The 15,177-nt window shown below is 40.2% G+C and overlaps 2 protein-coding genes across 3 annotated transcripts in view; one reads left to right on the top strand and one right to left on the bottom strand.

The window, feature by feature from the left end:
• The first annotated feature begins 550 nt into the window (after positions 1-550).
• Positions 551-9,597, top strand: LOC126368905 (transmembrane protein 104 homolog). The gene is made up of 5 exons (XM_050013137.1): positions 551-778; positions 1,277-1,489; positions 2,280-2,539; positions 4,324-4,529; positions 7,574-9,597. Exons 1-5 carry the CDS (start codon positions 701-703, stop codon positions 8,332-8,334), a joined length of 1,518 nt encoding a protein of 505 aa, XP_049869094.1. The 5' UTR covers positions 551-700; the 3' UTR covers positions 8,335-9,597.
• Positions 9,598-10,435: 838 nt separating this feature from the next.
• LOC126368843 ((E3-independent) E2 ubiquitin-conjugating enzyme) overlaps positions 10,436-15,177 on the bottom strand; it is a 30,969-nt gene continuing 26,227 nt past the window's right edge. For both annotated transcript variants that reach the window (XM_050013007.1, XM_050013008.1), the window contains 5 exons: positions 14,473-14,576; positions 13,580-13,809; positions 13,093-13,290; positions 12,310-12,460; positions 10,436-12,097 (listed from right to left, as the gene is read on the bottom strand). In XM_050013007.1, the coding sequence (XP_049868964.1) occupies positions 11,778-12,097; positions 12,310-12,460; positions 13,093-13,290; positions 13,580-13,809; positions 14,473-14,576 (1,003 nt within the window). In that variant the 3' untranslated portion in view covers positions 10,436-11,777. The remainder of the gene's footprint in view (positions 12,098-12,309; positions 12,461-13,092; positions 13,291-13,579; positions 13,810-14,472; positions 14,577-15,177) is intronic.

Below are 15,177 nucleotides of genomic sequence, written 5' to 3'. Positions count from 1 at the left end.
ATTTTAATGGAACTAATCTTGGTGACCTTATTCTATGGTGATATTACGACACTAGCGCCGGAAGACTCGGCAGGCTGTGTTGATTTTATAACTTCACGATAAATAGCGTTAAAAATAACGTAACGAAAAATGGATAAAACCTATACAAAGTAATTTTCGTACTTTACCTTATCTTAGTTACATTGCAGTTTATACCTCAGCATTCTCAGCCAAACAAATCATATCGTGTGTATCGTGACCACCCAGCACACATTGATCGACTAACCTACTGTTCAAACCCAAGAATGTTCCAATAAGAAAGTTTTTTTTTTTTTCTTCTGGCAATAAGAAAGTTGGCAAGTATCAAAAACGTTGTTCATCATAGTTCCAAAATGTGTAAACGGAAACGGCGACATACCTAACTCTAACACAATGTTAGTAAAGTAGCTGTTAAGTATTAACGTTATTTTTATTTTTAAAAATTAATATCTCCAACATTATAATTATGTCCAACATACTGCTACCAACATCTACCTAACATGTTGGTCACGTCACTGGCTGTCACTGTCAAACCATCTGTTGTCAATACTTTGCGATCGCGATTAGACCGAAGTTTATCAATTTTCCAGCGTTTATCGTAGGCCAGAAAACGGTAAACGAGAATTTTCAAGCATTACTATATCACGTATCGAGCAGCGATGTTGTGTTGTAAAATTCAACGATGCCGCGTCGTTTCTGGGGTGTGAGGAGGCTTATTAGAATGCCTTTAGCCGAAGGAGGGGAACAGTACTCAATATGGGTAAGTTATAAATATATTTTTTTCATATCTAGTGCACTTAGTAACAGAATATCAATACCATATGTTACAGTTACGAGTAATGTATATTTAAGTTTTAAATTAGCTTAATATCTGGTGACTGAAAGCAGTTTCGACTTGCAAATCTAAAGCCTTTGTTCCAGTTTGTTTACCGACATTGGACGCTGACCTTATAAGGGAAAGGCAAATAAGTGGGGGTGTGTGTGAATACTATACTAGCATAAGCACTTAGTAACTATTTCACAGTATTAGTTTGGTTATTATAGTTACACTATTTTACTTTTGTAAGGAAGATATAAAATGTTAAATGATTATTTAACTAAAATAATAAATACCCTTATTTTGTTAATCAGTCTTTTTAAATATTTTTTTGTTACAATATGTGCTGTGGTCGATTGAAGGGAGCTCTGTGCCCAGCTGTGGGATGTATCTAAAGCTGTTTATCTTTATTTTATATATCAAAATAACTTATTTCAACAGGTGGGGTTAATCTACATATTCAACCTGATAGTGGGGACAGGAGCACTAACACTGCCAGCAGCATTTGCCCGAGCAGGATGGAGCCTCAGTACAATCTCGGTTGTGTTTCTGGCCTTCTTGAGCTTCATGAATGCCACATACGTCATTGAGACTATGGCCTGTGCCAATGCAGTGTTCAAGTGGAAGAGATTGCAGACCATTAAAAGAGATAGTGTGAGTTTGCTATTTTTTTTAAACTGGTACCTATTTTATTTGATTCGGTTGATAGGTATAAAGATAGGATTTGCACTTGGTTAGTTCAAGTTCTTCTATTCCAATCCATATTATTTTATTTGTATTAATTTTTAATGTGTGGTTTTCTTTTTTTGTAGATTCTATAATGAGCTTTTTTGCACTTAATATAGTTAGATATTTGTTGTACTGTAAGTTGTTTTTTGATTACTTGTAGCTCTGCCCACCCCTTTATGGATCTAAAGCATAAGTTTAGTATAAATGTATGTCTATAAATAAACATTTAAATGTTTACAAACAATAATTTACAATTTTCCTCATGGTGATGGAACTGATGGGGTAATATTTTATTATTTCCTCTTGTAATAAATTATGAAATTTACATAAATAATGATGCTAATTTGTGGTTTCGGTATAAAAATAAAATTCAGTTTACAACATACCAGATGTTATGTTGTAATTAATTGTAATAGGAACTATAGGTATAATAAATTAATAATCAATAATGCTGCGACATCTATTAGCTTAGTGATGTATCAGTCGCGATTAGGCCGATTAGATTCTGTTCTATCTAACACCCATGTACATATTATGAAAGAAAGGTCAATGACCCGTCGCTACTTTTCCTCGGCTATACAGGTTGTGAGAAGCTGCGGTAGTTTTAGGCGGATGAGAAATTCGACATTGTAAAAATTGACGAAACAAGGTGATATTTTTGAATTTTAATTCAAAGGTGTTCTTATGGTTAAAAAAACAACTTTATCTTCGACAGATACAAGATCATGACCATGATTCGGAAGAGGAGTCTCAACAGCGCTCATTTGGCGATATGGAGGAGCCGCTGGTCTGTGGAGACTCCATACCCTCGCGATACTACAGCCTCGACCGCCGCATCGAGCTCGGCGAGATGGCCAACCTCTTCCTCAGCAGGACCGGTCGGACTATGTTCTTCGTCCTGATTTGTGTGTACTTATATGGAGATCTGTCCATATACTCGGCGGCAGTAGCCAAGTCTGTCATGGATGTTGTATGGTGAGTTGTATTATATTTTTGTCTGAGACTACGTATAGTTAGTGGCGTTAGCACGTTCAACACAATTCTATGACAGACAATTTACTCGTATGTAAGCTTCCCTAAGTCACACCCCGGACTCTTCATACAAAAAACCTCGTTTTACACAGACACTACACATTGACGATATCGTTCACGCGCATTTGTGTGTGTGACGTCTGACGAACATACGATTGGAGACTAAAGTAAGACCGAGGGGGGTGAGGTAACCCTAGCTCAGCCTCTGGTGGGGAGCGGAAAGTTGCCGTTCTATACGTAGTATTATTCCTTAGTCTATGCCTTAGTCTTAGGCCCTTACACACTTCCAGATCTGGTCAATTTTCATTCCAAAACTTGTTGTAAGGTAATACTTTAATCCATACTAATATTATAAATGTCAAAGTAATTCTTGTTTTGTCACGCCTAAACCTTATCCGGCTTATTACAAAACGAACGCTAAAAATAATACCAAGTTTAAAATATAGTACGCGCCACGAAAGAACTCCACGGATTTTAATGGAACTAACTGACAAATCATAATACTTCTATGCAGAATCTGCGACATTAGCGGCGCCGGCGGCAAACTTCTTTCGTGGCGCGGACTACGTATATTTTATATTTATTTATTAAATTACAAACCTAGTTTTATCTTTAGTCTCCGTTTTGTAATAAGGCGGTGAGTAATTGTCGCGCTACAGGTAACTAAAGTCGCGGGCAACAGCTAGTTCTTTATAGTCTAAGTAACATCAAATGGGCTTAAAGTTTTTAAACAATTGACAACCGCGTAGTGACGACTTGAATCTGGAACAAAACATTTGCACAGGTGTTTGTATAAAGTAGTTTGATCTGGTCGTAAGCATACGAAATGTGAACGCATGAAAATTATAACAACCTGCCCTCGCGGCATGACAACCGCGCCCAGCGTTGCCAGACGTCCCGATTTTTAAATCAAAATTTAATGTCCCGCGCGGGACAGGCTCAGTCCCGCTTTTCGGGAATAACTCGACCGTGCGTGCAACGTACTGAGAAAGCGCGGGCGGATGGCACAGAATTATATCGAGGGCTTTCACCAATAGTCATACGACGTCTATCCACGTAGACAGCATTATCTGTGTGTAGGGCCGGGTAGGGCGTTAAAGACCACACATTGAATCAATTCATCTATAAAAGCAATATTGCTATTTGGCTTATGTTGACATTGCGCACTTAATTTTATATGCGCACATATCAAATTGCAATAATGCTTTTTTAGATGAGTTGCTTTGATGTGGTGTTTAACCCCCCCTGGAAAACGGGCTTAGGTGTATCGGGTATGCTAAAACTCGGTTCGGGCCAATATATGCTGGAAATTTCCACAAATTTGTTCAATGTCCAGTGTAAGTTGCTCCGACCCGCACGACTGCGTATACATTAAACTACTTCCGTTTGCTTCGCGAAATACGATCTAACAAGCACGTGCAATGTTGTAATATAAAATAAACAATTTAGGTATTTAATTTTTATTGAGTAGGTACGGTAACCAATATACCTACTGAAATATATGCATTTATTAAATGACCGTAGCTATGGGAAACCTGTTTGATTTAATATAGGTATTTTTGAGGAAAATAATTATATACTTATCTTCTATTTTTACCGGATAGGAAATGTTTTGTAGAGGTAATTATGCTTTAATATAAATATTAAATTAATATTCACGGAAACTGAGTAGGTCCGCTCAGGTATGTGTGTAGCGAGTTTTCATTAAACAGTTTTATTTTCATCAGCTCATCTATCCCGTCGAACGTTACGAACCCGAAGGAGTGGGACGAGCTACCATGCTTCAACTCCACGACAGCCGCGACGTACACCCGATTGCAGGTCTACCGGATAGCGCTGCTGACCTTCGTCGGTGCTATGGGCCCGTTCGTCTTCTTCAACGTGCAAAAGACCAAGTACCTCCAGCTGTTTACCTCGGGCATGAGGTGGCTTGGTGAGTTTATGGCTTTTTCCGTTTTGTAAGAACCAGCCAGGGTGTATGGGGCCAGAAGCGATGTCTATCAGAGAAGGTTTTCTGGCCACGTCTTTCCCTCAGCGTTACAGATTCCGATGTGGTAGTAGTTTTACAGCTAGTTACATAATAATGTAATTTAATTTTTGACGTTCAAAAAGCGATGTTATGGGCGATAGGCTGATCCCTTATCACCATAAGGTTCATCATATCCATCTTAGGACTTCGTATCAACAGTGGCTGCAAGTTGTCTTTGATTACTTGTGGCTCTGCCCACCCCATTTGGGATTACGGGCGTGAGTTTATGTATGTGTATGTGTTGTAAGCCAATTTTGAAAAATAAATATTTTTGAATTTGAATTAGAAGTTGACATCGTTACATAACATAAAAAATACTTTATTGCACAAACAGGAAAATTCAAAACAAAAGAGAAATAGAAAGAGTACAATAGGCGGCCTACATTCTCCACATGTGCATGTGCTACATGCGGGTTGCATGTTCGTTTCACCGCAAGTTATTCGTAATGTTTTAAAACTAAAATTGGAGATGTCCTTAGGAAAGGTTTAATACCATCTACTCTGAACCGGCGTGCGTGTATGAAGCGTTTGATGAATGTGGAGGAAGCAGGAGAAGTGTGTCAGGATCGAAGCAAATGGAATTCTATAGTCTCTGGAAAATAGGCGTGAGTTTATGTATGTATGTGGTTTAAATCTAAAGAGATTCCTAAGCACAAAGGTGACACTTGTGTGGTCTCCGAACACCGGAAGTCAATATCATATCATAATATAACAAATACTTTATTGCACAAACAGGAAAATACAATACAAAAGAGAAAAATGAGAAAAAAACAAAGAAACACGTGACAAGAGATATCATTACCGGAAACGCAAAAATATCCTAGAATGTTTTGTCTATTTGCAAATATCCAATTAGAACGTACGTAAGTCGCTAACTTGAGTTGTAACTGGATATTTGCAAAAAGACAAAACAGTGTATTACCTATATTGTTGCGTGGTGTAGGTGGATTTTTGAACACCCTGTGGTGATATTAACCACATATTAATTATATTAACACATTATTTAATGTGACTAAGGGATAACTAAAACGCCAATTTGTAATATATTAGATTAGACGGAAGTGAAGGTAACAGCCTCCGTGGTCTAGTGGTTAGAGCGTTAGGCTCACGATCTGGAGGTCCGGGTTCGATTTCCGATGGGGACATTGTCGAAATCACTTTGTGAGACTGTCCTTTGTTTGGTAAGGACTTTTCAGGCTTGAATCACCTGATTGTCCGAAAAAGTAAGATGATTCCGTGCTTCGGAGGACACGTTAAGCCGTTGGTCCCGGCTATTAGCCGTAAAAACACCTCCACCAACCCGCATTGGAGCAGCGTGGTGGACTATGCTCTGTACCCCCTCCGGTTGATTGAGGGGAGGCCTGTGCCCAGCAGTGGGACGTATATAGGCCGTTTATGTTATGTTATGTAAGACGGAGGTGAAATCTTGCATTTTATTTGAAAAACAGTAACAAAATTCCATTGACAACTGACATGACAGAAAACCAAGCAAACATCATAGATATACCACAGGTCTCCATCCCTGTGGGTGTGATGTCTGAATGGAATTGATGCTTGTAATTTGTTGAATATGCACATCAATTGGCATCAATTTCATTCAGAAGTCTTGAATCACCGTGGCCGTTTGTTGACAACGATGATGATCCATCCGATTTTTAACTCGGACTTCCATGCGCTCACATATGGCTTTATAGCCCATACATTACATAGACAACATAACATTCTATTTAACAACTTTATGTTTGAGTACTTTAGGTAATAATGTACTTAAACCGAGTCATGAAAAACAGTAGGTAGGTACTCATACAGTATTTCAAATTCCGAAATGTTCGAGAGTAGTATTTTATGAGTAGTACAATGCTTATTGGCTAGTGAATTCTAATTTGGTAATTAAATATTTTGATAGCAAAGCAGTCATTTCCGATAGTCGTCGCCAAAGAGAAGTAGCATTTATTATACATCAATATCGTTTGTAACAGATTTGAAAATACTATATCGGTAACTACTGAAAGTTACTCGAAACTAATCGATGTTGCCCATGACAGGAACAAAATTCATCATAACAACATACATAAACTGCCTATATACGTCCCACTGCTGGGCACAGGCCTCCCCTCAATCAACCGGAGGGGGTATGGAGCATACTCCACCACGCTGCTCCACTGCGGGTTGGTGGAGGTGTTTTTACGGCTAATAGCCGGGACCAACGGCTTAACGTGCCCTCCGAAGCACGGAATCATCTTACTTTTTCGGACAATCAGGTGATTCCAGCCTGAAAAGTCCTTACCAAACAAAGGACAGTCTCACAAAGTGATTTCGACAATGTCCCCATCGGTATGGACCTGGTTTCGTTGCGTATCTTGGGTATGGACCTGGTACGATTTTAATTTTCTGTTTGTTATGCATATCTGGCGACATCACGCCAAAGGGGATATAGGTGTGATACTTTGTAATTTTGTAGCCAAAAATAAATGGAAATTCACAATTACAAGTAAACTTTATACTCCTTAAATGTATTAAATTGGTAATCATTGCTTTAGCATTCACGTAATTACAATTTTTTTTCAGGAATTTTGTTTTTGTTTTGTTCGATATTTGTACAATTTAAAACACAATAAATTAATGAATATTTTATACACGGTATTAGTGACTTCGTAACGAATACTGAGGGGGATGATTCAGATTCTTAATTAATATCAAATAGAATTTTCCGTCGCAAAATTCGTGTTTTTTTGTTTTTTGAATAATTTTCAATTCTATACTTTTACGATGGAAAATTCCACTTGATATCAGAATAATAAGCTCTCCCGAATCACCCCATCGGAATCATGGTCTGAATCATCCCTCAAAGTTTTCGTTACGATGTCACTAGCACCCCTATAAGTCAGTATTCATTTGTGAATATAGTTTATCTTTTGAAAAATAACTCCATCGTGTTTCATTTTCAGCGTTTACAATAATGATCTCGCTGGCGATTCACTTGCTGGTCGGTCGTGGACCGCAGGGATCCCCGCCGGCCTTCGACGTGACCGGACTGCCTACCCTGTTCGGCGCGTGCGTCTACTCGTTCATGTGTCACCACTCGCTGCCCGGGCTCATCAGTCCCATACGAGGCAAGAACCGTCTTGGTCTACACCTCGCGCTAGACTACACCCTCATTACAATATTCTACCTCCTCCTAGCTTTCACCGGAGCCTTCGCCTTTGCCCATCTCAGCGACCTCTACACCCTCAACTTTGTACCGACAGACAACGAAAACATATTCCTAGAAGTAGTCGAATACTTCCTCGCTCTCTTCCCAGTGTTCACCCTCTCTACCAGTTTCCCCATCATCGCTATTACGTTAAGAAACAATCTCCAAAGTCTCTTCTTAGATACCTCGCGTATCGAATCATACAACTTCGTGTTAAGGAAGTTGTTGTTCCCCATAGTGACAGTGGCGCCGCCGCTGTTGCTGACGTATTATTTAGAAGATATAGGGGTCCTTATAGAATTCACAGGGTCATACGCAGGTACCGGGATCCAGTACCTGATACCTACGTTCCTGGTGGTGTCCGCGAGACGGCACTGCAACAATTTGCTAGGGCTAGGAGTGGTTAATAAATACAAAAGCCCATTTTCTCACATGGCGTGGGCGGTGTTCGTGCTGCTCTGGTCGCTCATGTGCGTCATTCTAGTGTCAGTGAACATTTCCGAAAAGAACTCATGACAGTGAACGAATTGCTTATACGCTATTTATACTCGCATTTAAACTTGTAACAAATACCTGTATAATCCAGTTATTTTTTTATTTTTTTATACTTGGAAGTTATTTTACGATACTTGCTAGTGACAGTAACAACATTTGTCTAATGTCTACTGCGTTATAATTTATTTAATGATTCATTGATCAATGAATATTACTTCGATCAATTATTATAGCGTGCTTAACAAGAGTGATAGTATAAACTGTCTGAAACGTAGATACATCTCTTATTTTTATATATTTACTTTGTGCATTTTTGTATACTTTATGTATATGTTAGGATAATTAAATTATGTATTTCAAAATGTAGTAGTAGACTGATGTCTGTAAAATTATAGTCGCAGAATCGGTCGTTCGCACTGGTAAGTGAATATCCACATTGATAGGTGCCTAATGGATATTCATGTAATAATTTGCAGTATTATTATAAGTTTCGAATGATACGAAATGCTGGTGGTCCATGTAACGATTTAATTGTCGGAACTTGAATCTACGACAGATAGGAGGCAATCATAATCTGTAAAGCGGCGGACCATCTCATTCATTAATTAAAACACATAATAACGGGTTCTTACCGCGTTTAAAATAGGGATATGAGACTCCCGATATTTCGACACCGTTGCAAGTGCCATGATCACGGGATGACTGATGAGATTGGAGTGGAGTAGGTAGATCCATAATTTTCTACGGGCAGACATGTCTGGCATATGTATGCTAGATATGGTAGACAGATGTCTACCCTCTTTCTTTGCCGCTTGTTTATGTATTTGATATCGGAATGTCATGTCATGTTTGTGTGTGTTCCGGTGATCATGGCACTTGCAACAGTGTCGAAATATCGGGAGTCTCATATCCCTATTTTAAACGCGGCATGAACCCGTCATTATGAGTTTGTTTAAAAACCTAGTAAGTCCTACCCAGACAGTAGATGTAATAAATAAATAATTTATAATCAAATGTTCGTTGGATTGTCTGTCACTACTGGGCAAAGACCTTTCTCCACTGTAACTGCCAGTGGCAGCCCTAGGGCGGTGCGAGCGGTGTGACCGCATCAGGCGCCGTAATAAGGGGTGCCAAAATTAACCAAGACTGGTCCACCCTGGCCGAAAACTAACTTCATCGGGTTAGACTGCGGCCACGTAAAACTCATACAGGGTGGCCGTAAACAATATTTTTAAAAGATTTAAATAGGTAAATTTCGATGGCCGTGCACTAATCGAAAAATTTTTATTTTAAGGGGTTGAGGGGTGTCACTTTTGAAGTCGCACCACCTAAATTTTGCTAGAGCCGCCACTGGTAACTGCCATTTATGAAGTATATTGGGATATATATCGTTCATTGCAAAGTGTCTACTCACGACTTGAGATTGTTTAGACAATAACAATTTCTGTATAATGAATATTATATTCCCGAATTAAATGTGGATTGTTAGTAAATGCACATTGTCATTCGCACATTTGTATTCTCGATAAGTCTTCCCATTTTGTAGAGAAACAATTTTTACATTTATCAAGAGGTGGTTGCTCTTTGACAATTATGTATAATTAATATTCGTTAGGAATGCAATAATACGTCAGTGTTTTATTTTAATATGTAATGTTTTGAAACAATTGGGTACATTTTATGTTAACGTATTTATTACATAGCAAGTTAATAATAACAAAAATAATTCCATATTTTATTTCGTTATTTTTAAAAGGCTTTTATTTTTTTAAATATGATAATTATTTTTATTAAAATATCTGGATATATTTTTTTAAATATACTAATGTTCTTGCATGTCTCAGTTTTTCCAATCAAATATTTTGATTGTGTTCCATTTCCTACTGTGATAGAATATTTTTTTTCTTAAACAAATTAATGGAATGACTGAGTTATTTAAATATAGTAATATTTTGTAATACTAAGAGAAATATGTGTAATTAAATTACCTTGCGTGAATAACGTGGTTTTATTAAATTGTTAAGGATTTCATCTCAAGAGAACAGCGAGGTTGAGTATGTACGTGTAATGTAAGAAACGACGGATCTCGCATACCATTCGGTGTACTAATGAAAACAAGATGTAAGGTTGAAGAATTATTTATTTTATCATCATCATTATACATAGTTGTCACTTATCGCGTACACAAGCGACACAAGCCTTCCATAGCTCAATTGACTTTGGCATGAAGTTACATAGTATTTGTGCGGCCGGCCGGAGCGGGACTACAAGTCACGCACTCACGTAATTTAGAATACATCTACAATTTGGAACACAACACTAACGCAGCACATCACTGGGCACTATTTTTATTTCAGAGTATATTGCGGCCTAACACAACAGTGCTCAAAATGGACAGAAATGTACAGGCGGCAAAAGATTTATATCTTCCTAAACTCATGTCTAATTCCCGAAAGAAGTGATACACGGCACTTGCCATTATAGGCCAGCAATTTCAATTATATCTATGACCAATAAACTAGGCGACGTTACTAAAGAACTAGCTACATAAAATGTACTATTTTATCAGAATTACGCCAACTTTACAAAAAATAATAATGATGTATTTATACTTCGTTATTAAAATATAAATTAATATTTTCCGCCGTATAAAACAAAACATAAAAACTATAATTACATAATAAAAATGACTGAATGTTTTTACACACAACATTACACATACATAAAGGAGATAATTAATGAACATAATACTTGTACATTCATCGTAGCGCGGCCCGTCCTGCTCACTCCACCTGGTGACACGGAACACTCAACATCACAAGTCTTTAATTACATTATAATAACAGTTTATAATTCCGATAACAGCAAAAGCATTGCCTCGCAAATGTAATTTCAATAAGTACACGTTACCTAAACAAATATGAGTTCAGAAAAGTATACCATACTTTTTTAACAAATAAATAATTATATTATTCTAGGCATAATAAATCTAATAATCATTATAATTATTCGCATAAGATCGAATATTCCATTTAGAATTTGATTTATGTAATAAATATTGAGAGGGAACTCGTTATCTTCATATTATCTAGGAATATGAACAACAAACAGATTCACATACATTCAATTTACTATATCGACGATGAGAGAAACTTGGAATATGAACTTTAATGTTTAATTTGTGAGGAAACAAGAAAACAACTTTAACTAGACCTATCGCCCGGTACCAACATCTAAAATATTCCTATATTCGAAAGTACATCACAATAAATACTATAACTACAAATATATTTTTTTAATTTACGAGATACCCGGCGGCGTGGGGGCTAGCTCGACTGTGGGTGACGGTGGTGGGAATTTTGAATTTGTGTCATCGGACCGCCGTCGGCGGCGCGGCCGGGCGCGGTACGGAGCGTATAAACATGTAATATCTAGTCGCTATCTAGTGTGCGCTAGGGGTGTGGCTATAACGCGGGCGGCGGCACGTGGATGTCGTTCTTGCGCAGCGCGTTGCGGAAGGCGTCGAGGCTGGAGCGCAGCGTGAGGCAGAAGCCGCGCGAGGCGGGCAGCAGCGGGTAGTCGGGCGGCGCGGCCGGCGCCTGCGACGACGTCACCAGCGCCTCCAGGCGGCGGCACAGCGCGCCCGCGTGTGCGCGCATGTGCTCCGCGATCTCCGAGCGGAACGGCTCGGGCGGGTTCAGCACCATCTTGGTCATGGACTGCACCAGCTTCAGCAGCACCATCTCGTTGTACATGCGCGAGTTCTCCTTGCCCTGCTGGGTGCCTGAACGAGAGGATACACACTGGCGTCAGGAAATATTCATGGCAAACATTTATATATAAATAAGTGTAACGAACTGTACCATACAAGATGGAATGTAACAAAATTTTAATTGTCATTTGACAAGATCCCGACATTTTCCAACCCGATAGGTTTATGGAAGTCGAAGCTAAAGACAAAGAAACAATTCTTAAGGCATAAAACAGCAATTTTACCCTTCTGTTTCTCGTATCCGGCCTCGTTGAAGTAGGGCTCGGCGTTCAGAATGAGCCCCTGCAGCGACACGATCACTTGTAACAGCGAGCTGTCTTTGCCCCACACCTCCACGCCGCGCCCCGACCACGTGCCCAGCAGGGACACGCAAACCTGCAAGGAGAACACAACATGCACTTTAGTTAGTTAGTTTCTAGCAGCTACTTTTCCTGGAAAAAAAAGTTTCATCTCGAGCTCCTCTGTGCTTCGGAAAGCACGTTAAGCCGTTGGTCCCGGCTGCATTTGCAGTCGTTAATAACCATCAATCCGCACTGGGCCCGCGTGATGGTTTAAGGCCCGATCTCCCTATCCATCCATAGGGAAGGCCCGTGCCCCAGCAGTGGGGACGTTAATGGGCTGATGATGATGATGACTTCTCCTCGGCTATATACAGTTTGTGAAACTTCCTCCACACGTCTGCGGACGCCTCTGCAGACGCATTATCATGATGTTCACCCATCTGCTGATGCATCGAGCGAACCGTCCACATGTCTGTGGGTCGATCAAATGTCAGAGAAACAGAGGCACCTCGCTTGTAACGTTCAAAAAATGGATATCGAGACCGTAACTGCCACACCTATTTATTCGGCGCTTTACGTTCTTCAACACGCCTAGGCGTAATGTAACACAGCGAGTCAATGCACGGGTACATGCATAATGTATATTTACCGTCAATGGGTATCTACTATGTGTGTCAGAGGCTTGGTGTGTGTGTGTGTGATAGGGTTGGTGAGTGTGTGTGTTACCTTGCCATCCTCGTAGAGGTTGGGGTTGAGGCGGTCGGTGCAGTAGGAGTGGTAGTGGCAGAGCGGCGGCGCGCGCGGGTACTCCCCGCCCAGCTGCACGTCGAACACGAACAGCCCGTCCTCGTAGGGCGTCTTGCGGGGGCCCGCGATCATCACTGACAGCAGGTCGATGCGGTCCTCGAACCCGCGGACCCATACCTGCAAACGATTCACAACATAAGCTCACTGGATTCTTCATTGAGCATTTTGTTAGTTAGAATAATAGACTAATGTGATAGTCGTGTTGCCGTCTATAGTTGTAACTACAAGTTATGTCTTTTAAAAATACGCCCACTTTTTGTTACATCTTTGACGGCAAGGGTTTAGAGATACCGAACAGGGCACCCAACATCAAAATATAGCATAGGTATATAACATAAACAACTTAAAAAAATTCAAACCAAGATGAAAAGTAAAAAAGTCACGGGCGGAAAACAAGTGTACATACGCCGGGCGGCAGGTCACTCTTGAGCAGCTTGATCTCCCGTTTAACAGCGGAGTAGAAAGTCCTCGGTTCTGATGGCTGTAGCATCGACAGTCGGAAGCGGTGCATGGCCGGCGCTGACTCCAGTACACAGAAGCCCTCGCCGCCGCACTCCTCTCCGCCGGCCGCCTCCGCTTCGCCTTCTAGCTCGCTCTCCGCTGTCGCTAGCGGAGCCGTCTCGGGGGCCGTTGAACCTGATATACATAATTAATTCTTCACTAATGAATCCAGTCATTTTGTACCCCAGCCGTGGTAGCCCAGTTGGTTGAGGTCGCGAATCCAGCACAGGCCTGAACCAATGATTGGCGAATTTGTTTTCGAATTCATGTTTGGATCATAAATGATCACGTGCTAAACGGTGAAGGAAAACATCGTGAGGAAAGCCACATTCCCGAGATATGCATTTTCAGAGGTATGTGACTTGACCTGTATTGGGCTGGATTTTCCTTCGCGGGTTGGCAGGTCAGACAGGCCGTCGCTTTCGTAAAAAACCGGACCTGTAAAATCGTCAGGTTGGGTAAGCGGACCCTGTGAAAAACGGGAAAATGGTAGGAGGTTGGATGGATCCAGTCATTTGATGATTTTACTTGGAAAGTTTTCTGGAGTTTTAAAAAATTGGCGATTTTACAGATTTTTACATGCTCTTTCCGAATTTATACGTTTGCCGATCGCGCCGACATATTCGGAAAATGGCGCCTATAAACGGTTCTTTATATGAAAATATAACCTGGCCTTGAAGCAAAAATATTCACAATAAAACATTTCTATTTCGAAGTGAAAAGGTAAGTTGTACAGCACAACATTGTGTACGAATTTGGCTTTGGGAAATATATAGTGGATAAGTATGAAACACGTACCGTTCCCCTCAGGCTTGGCGGCGGCGTCTTCCTTGCCGTCGGCCGCCGGCTGCGCTTCTGTCTTCTCCTCCTCAGCCATGCTTACTACCAGCGCGCCGTATTGACTGTAGATATCACGTCTTATGTTAGCTAAACTACAAAGTCTTCCTGATAGTCAAGTGGCAAATTTTCCTATTTCGTTACACTCTGAATGAAAGCCTTGCATCAAAGATTCAGAGACATTACACGGGAGTTGCCAAGCGCATGCGTTCCCGAAGTATATGAACAATCGGTTCGTACTTTGTTATTTGTGGGATGATTTGATATGCGTTTTTTTTTAATGCTTTTTTGAAACGTTGATTTTTTTCTTATGAGTGTGCGGCAGTAAGAAGATGTGTGCTGTACGTGTATTCACCTCGACCAAAAAGCCAAGAAAAAGGTGTAAAGCTGGCCCAAAGGCAACTCCCGCCTAATTTCTCTGAGACCAAGGCGTCTCTATTCGCGTGAACTATACGTTAACGAATGTAGAAATTGGAACATTTTGCCACTTGGCTAAGCCCTCATATCGACAACCGTTACACGCTAGTTTAGGAATTCTTTGGGCATATAGACACGGAAACATTACCTTCGATATTTTAATATGATTTATAAGGAAAATATATGTTGGATTGTTTTGAAATGTCTTGTTCAAGGCAAGTCAAAGAAGCATAAACAGCATGCCCTAAA

Source organism: Pectinophora gossypiella, chromosome 8, assembly GCF_024362695.1.
Source record: "Pectinophora gossypiella chromosome 8, ilPecGoss1.1, whole genome shotgun sequence".
Classification (NCBI taxonomy): Eukaryota; Metazoa; Arthropoda; class Insecta; order Lepidoptera; family Gelechiidae; genus Pectinophora; species Pectinophora gossypiella.
The sequence above is the reverse complement of the archived record's forward strand: the minus strand, read 5'-3'. Positions and strand labels throughout refer to the sequence as shown.

What these genes read in the sequence shown, in the direction of transcription:
- LOC126368905 (XM_050013137.1), top strand. Translation starts at nt 701, where the DNA reads ATGCCGCGTCGTTTCTGGGGTGTGAGGAGGCTTATTAGAATGCCTTTA. An exon ending in GGGAACAGTACTCAATATGG is followed by an intron (nt 779 to 1,276) that starts GTAAGTTATAAA and finishes TTATTTCAACAG; the next exon opens with GTGGGGTTAATCTACATATT. An exon ending in AGACCATTAAAAGAGATAGT is followed by an intron (nt 1,490 to 2,279) that starts GTGAGTTTGCTA and finishes TATCTTCGACAG; the next exon opens with ATACAAGATCATGACCATGA.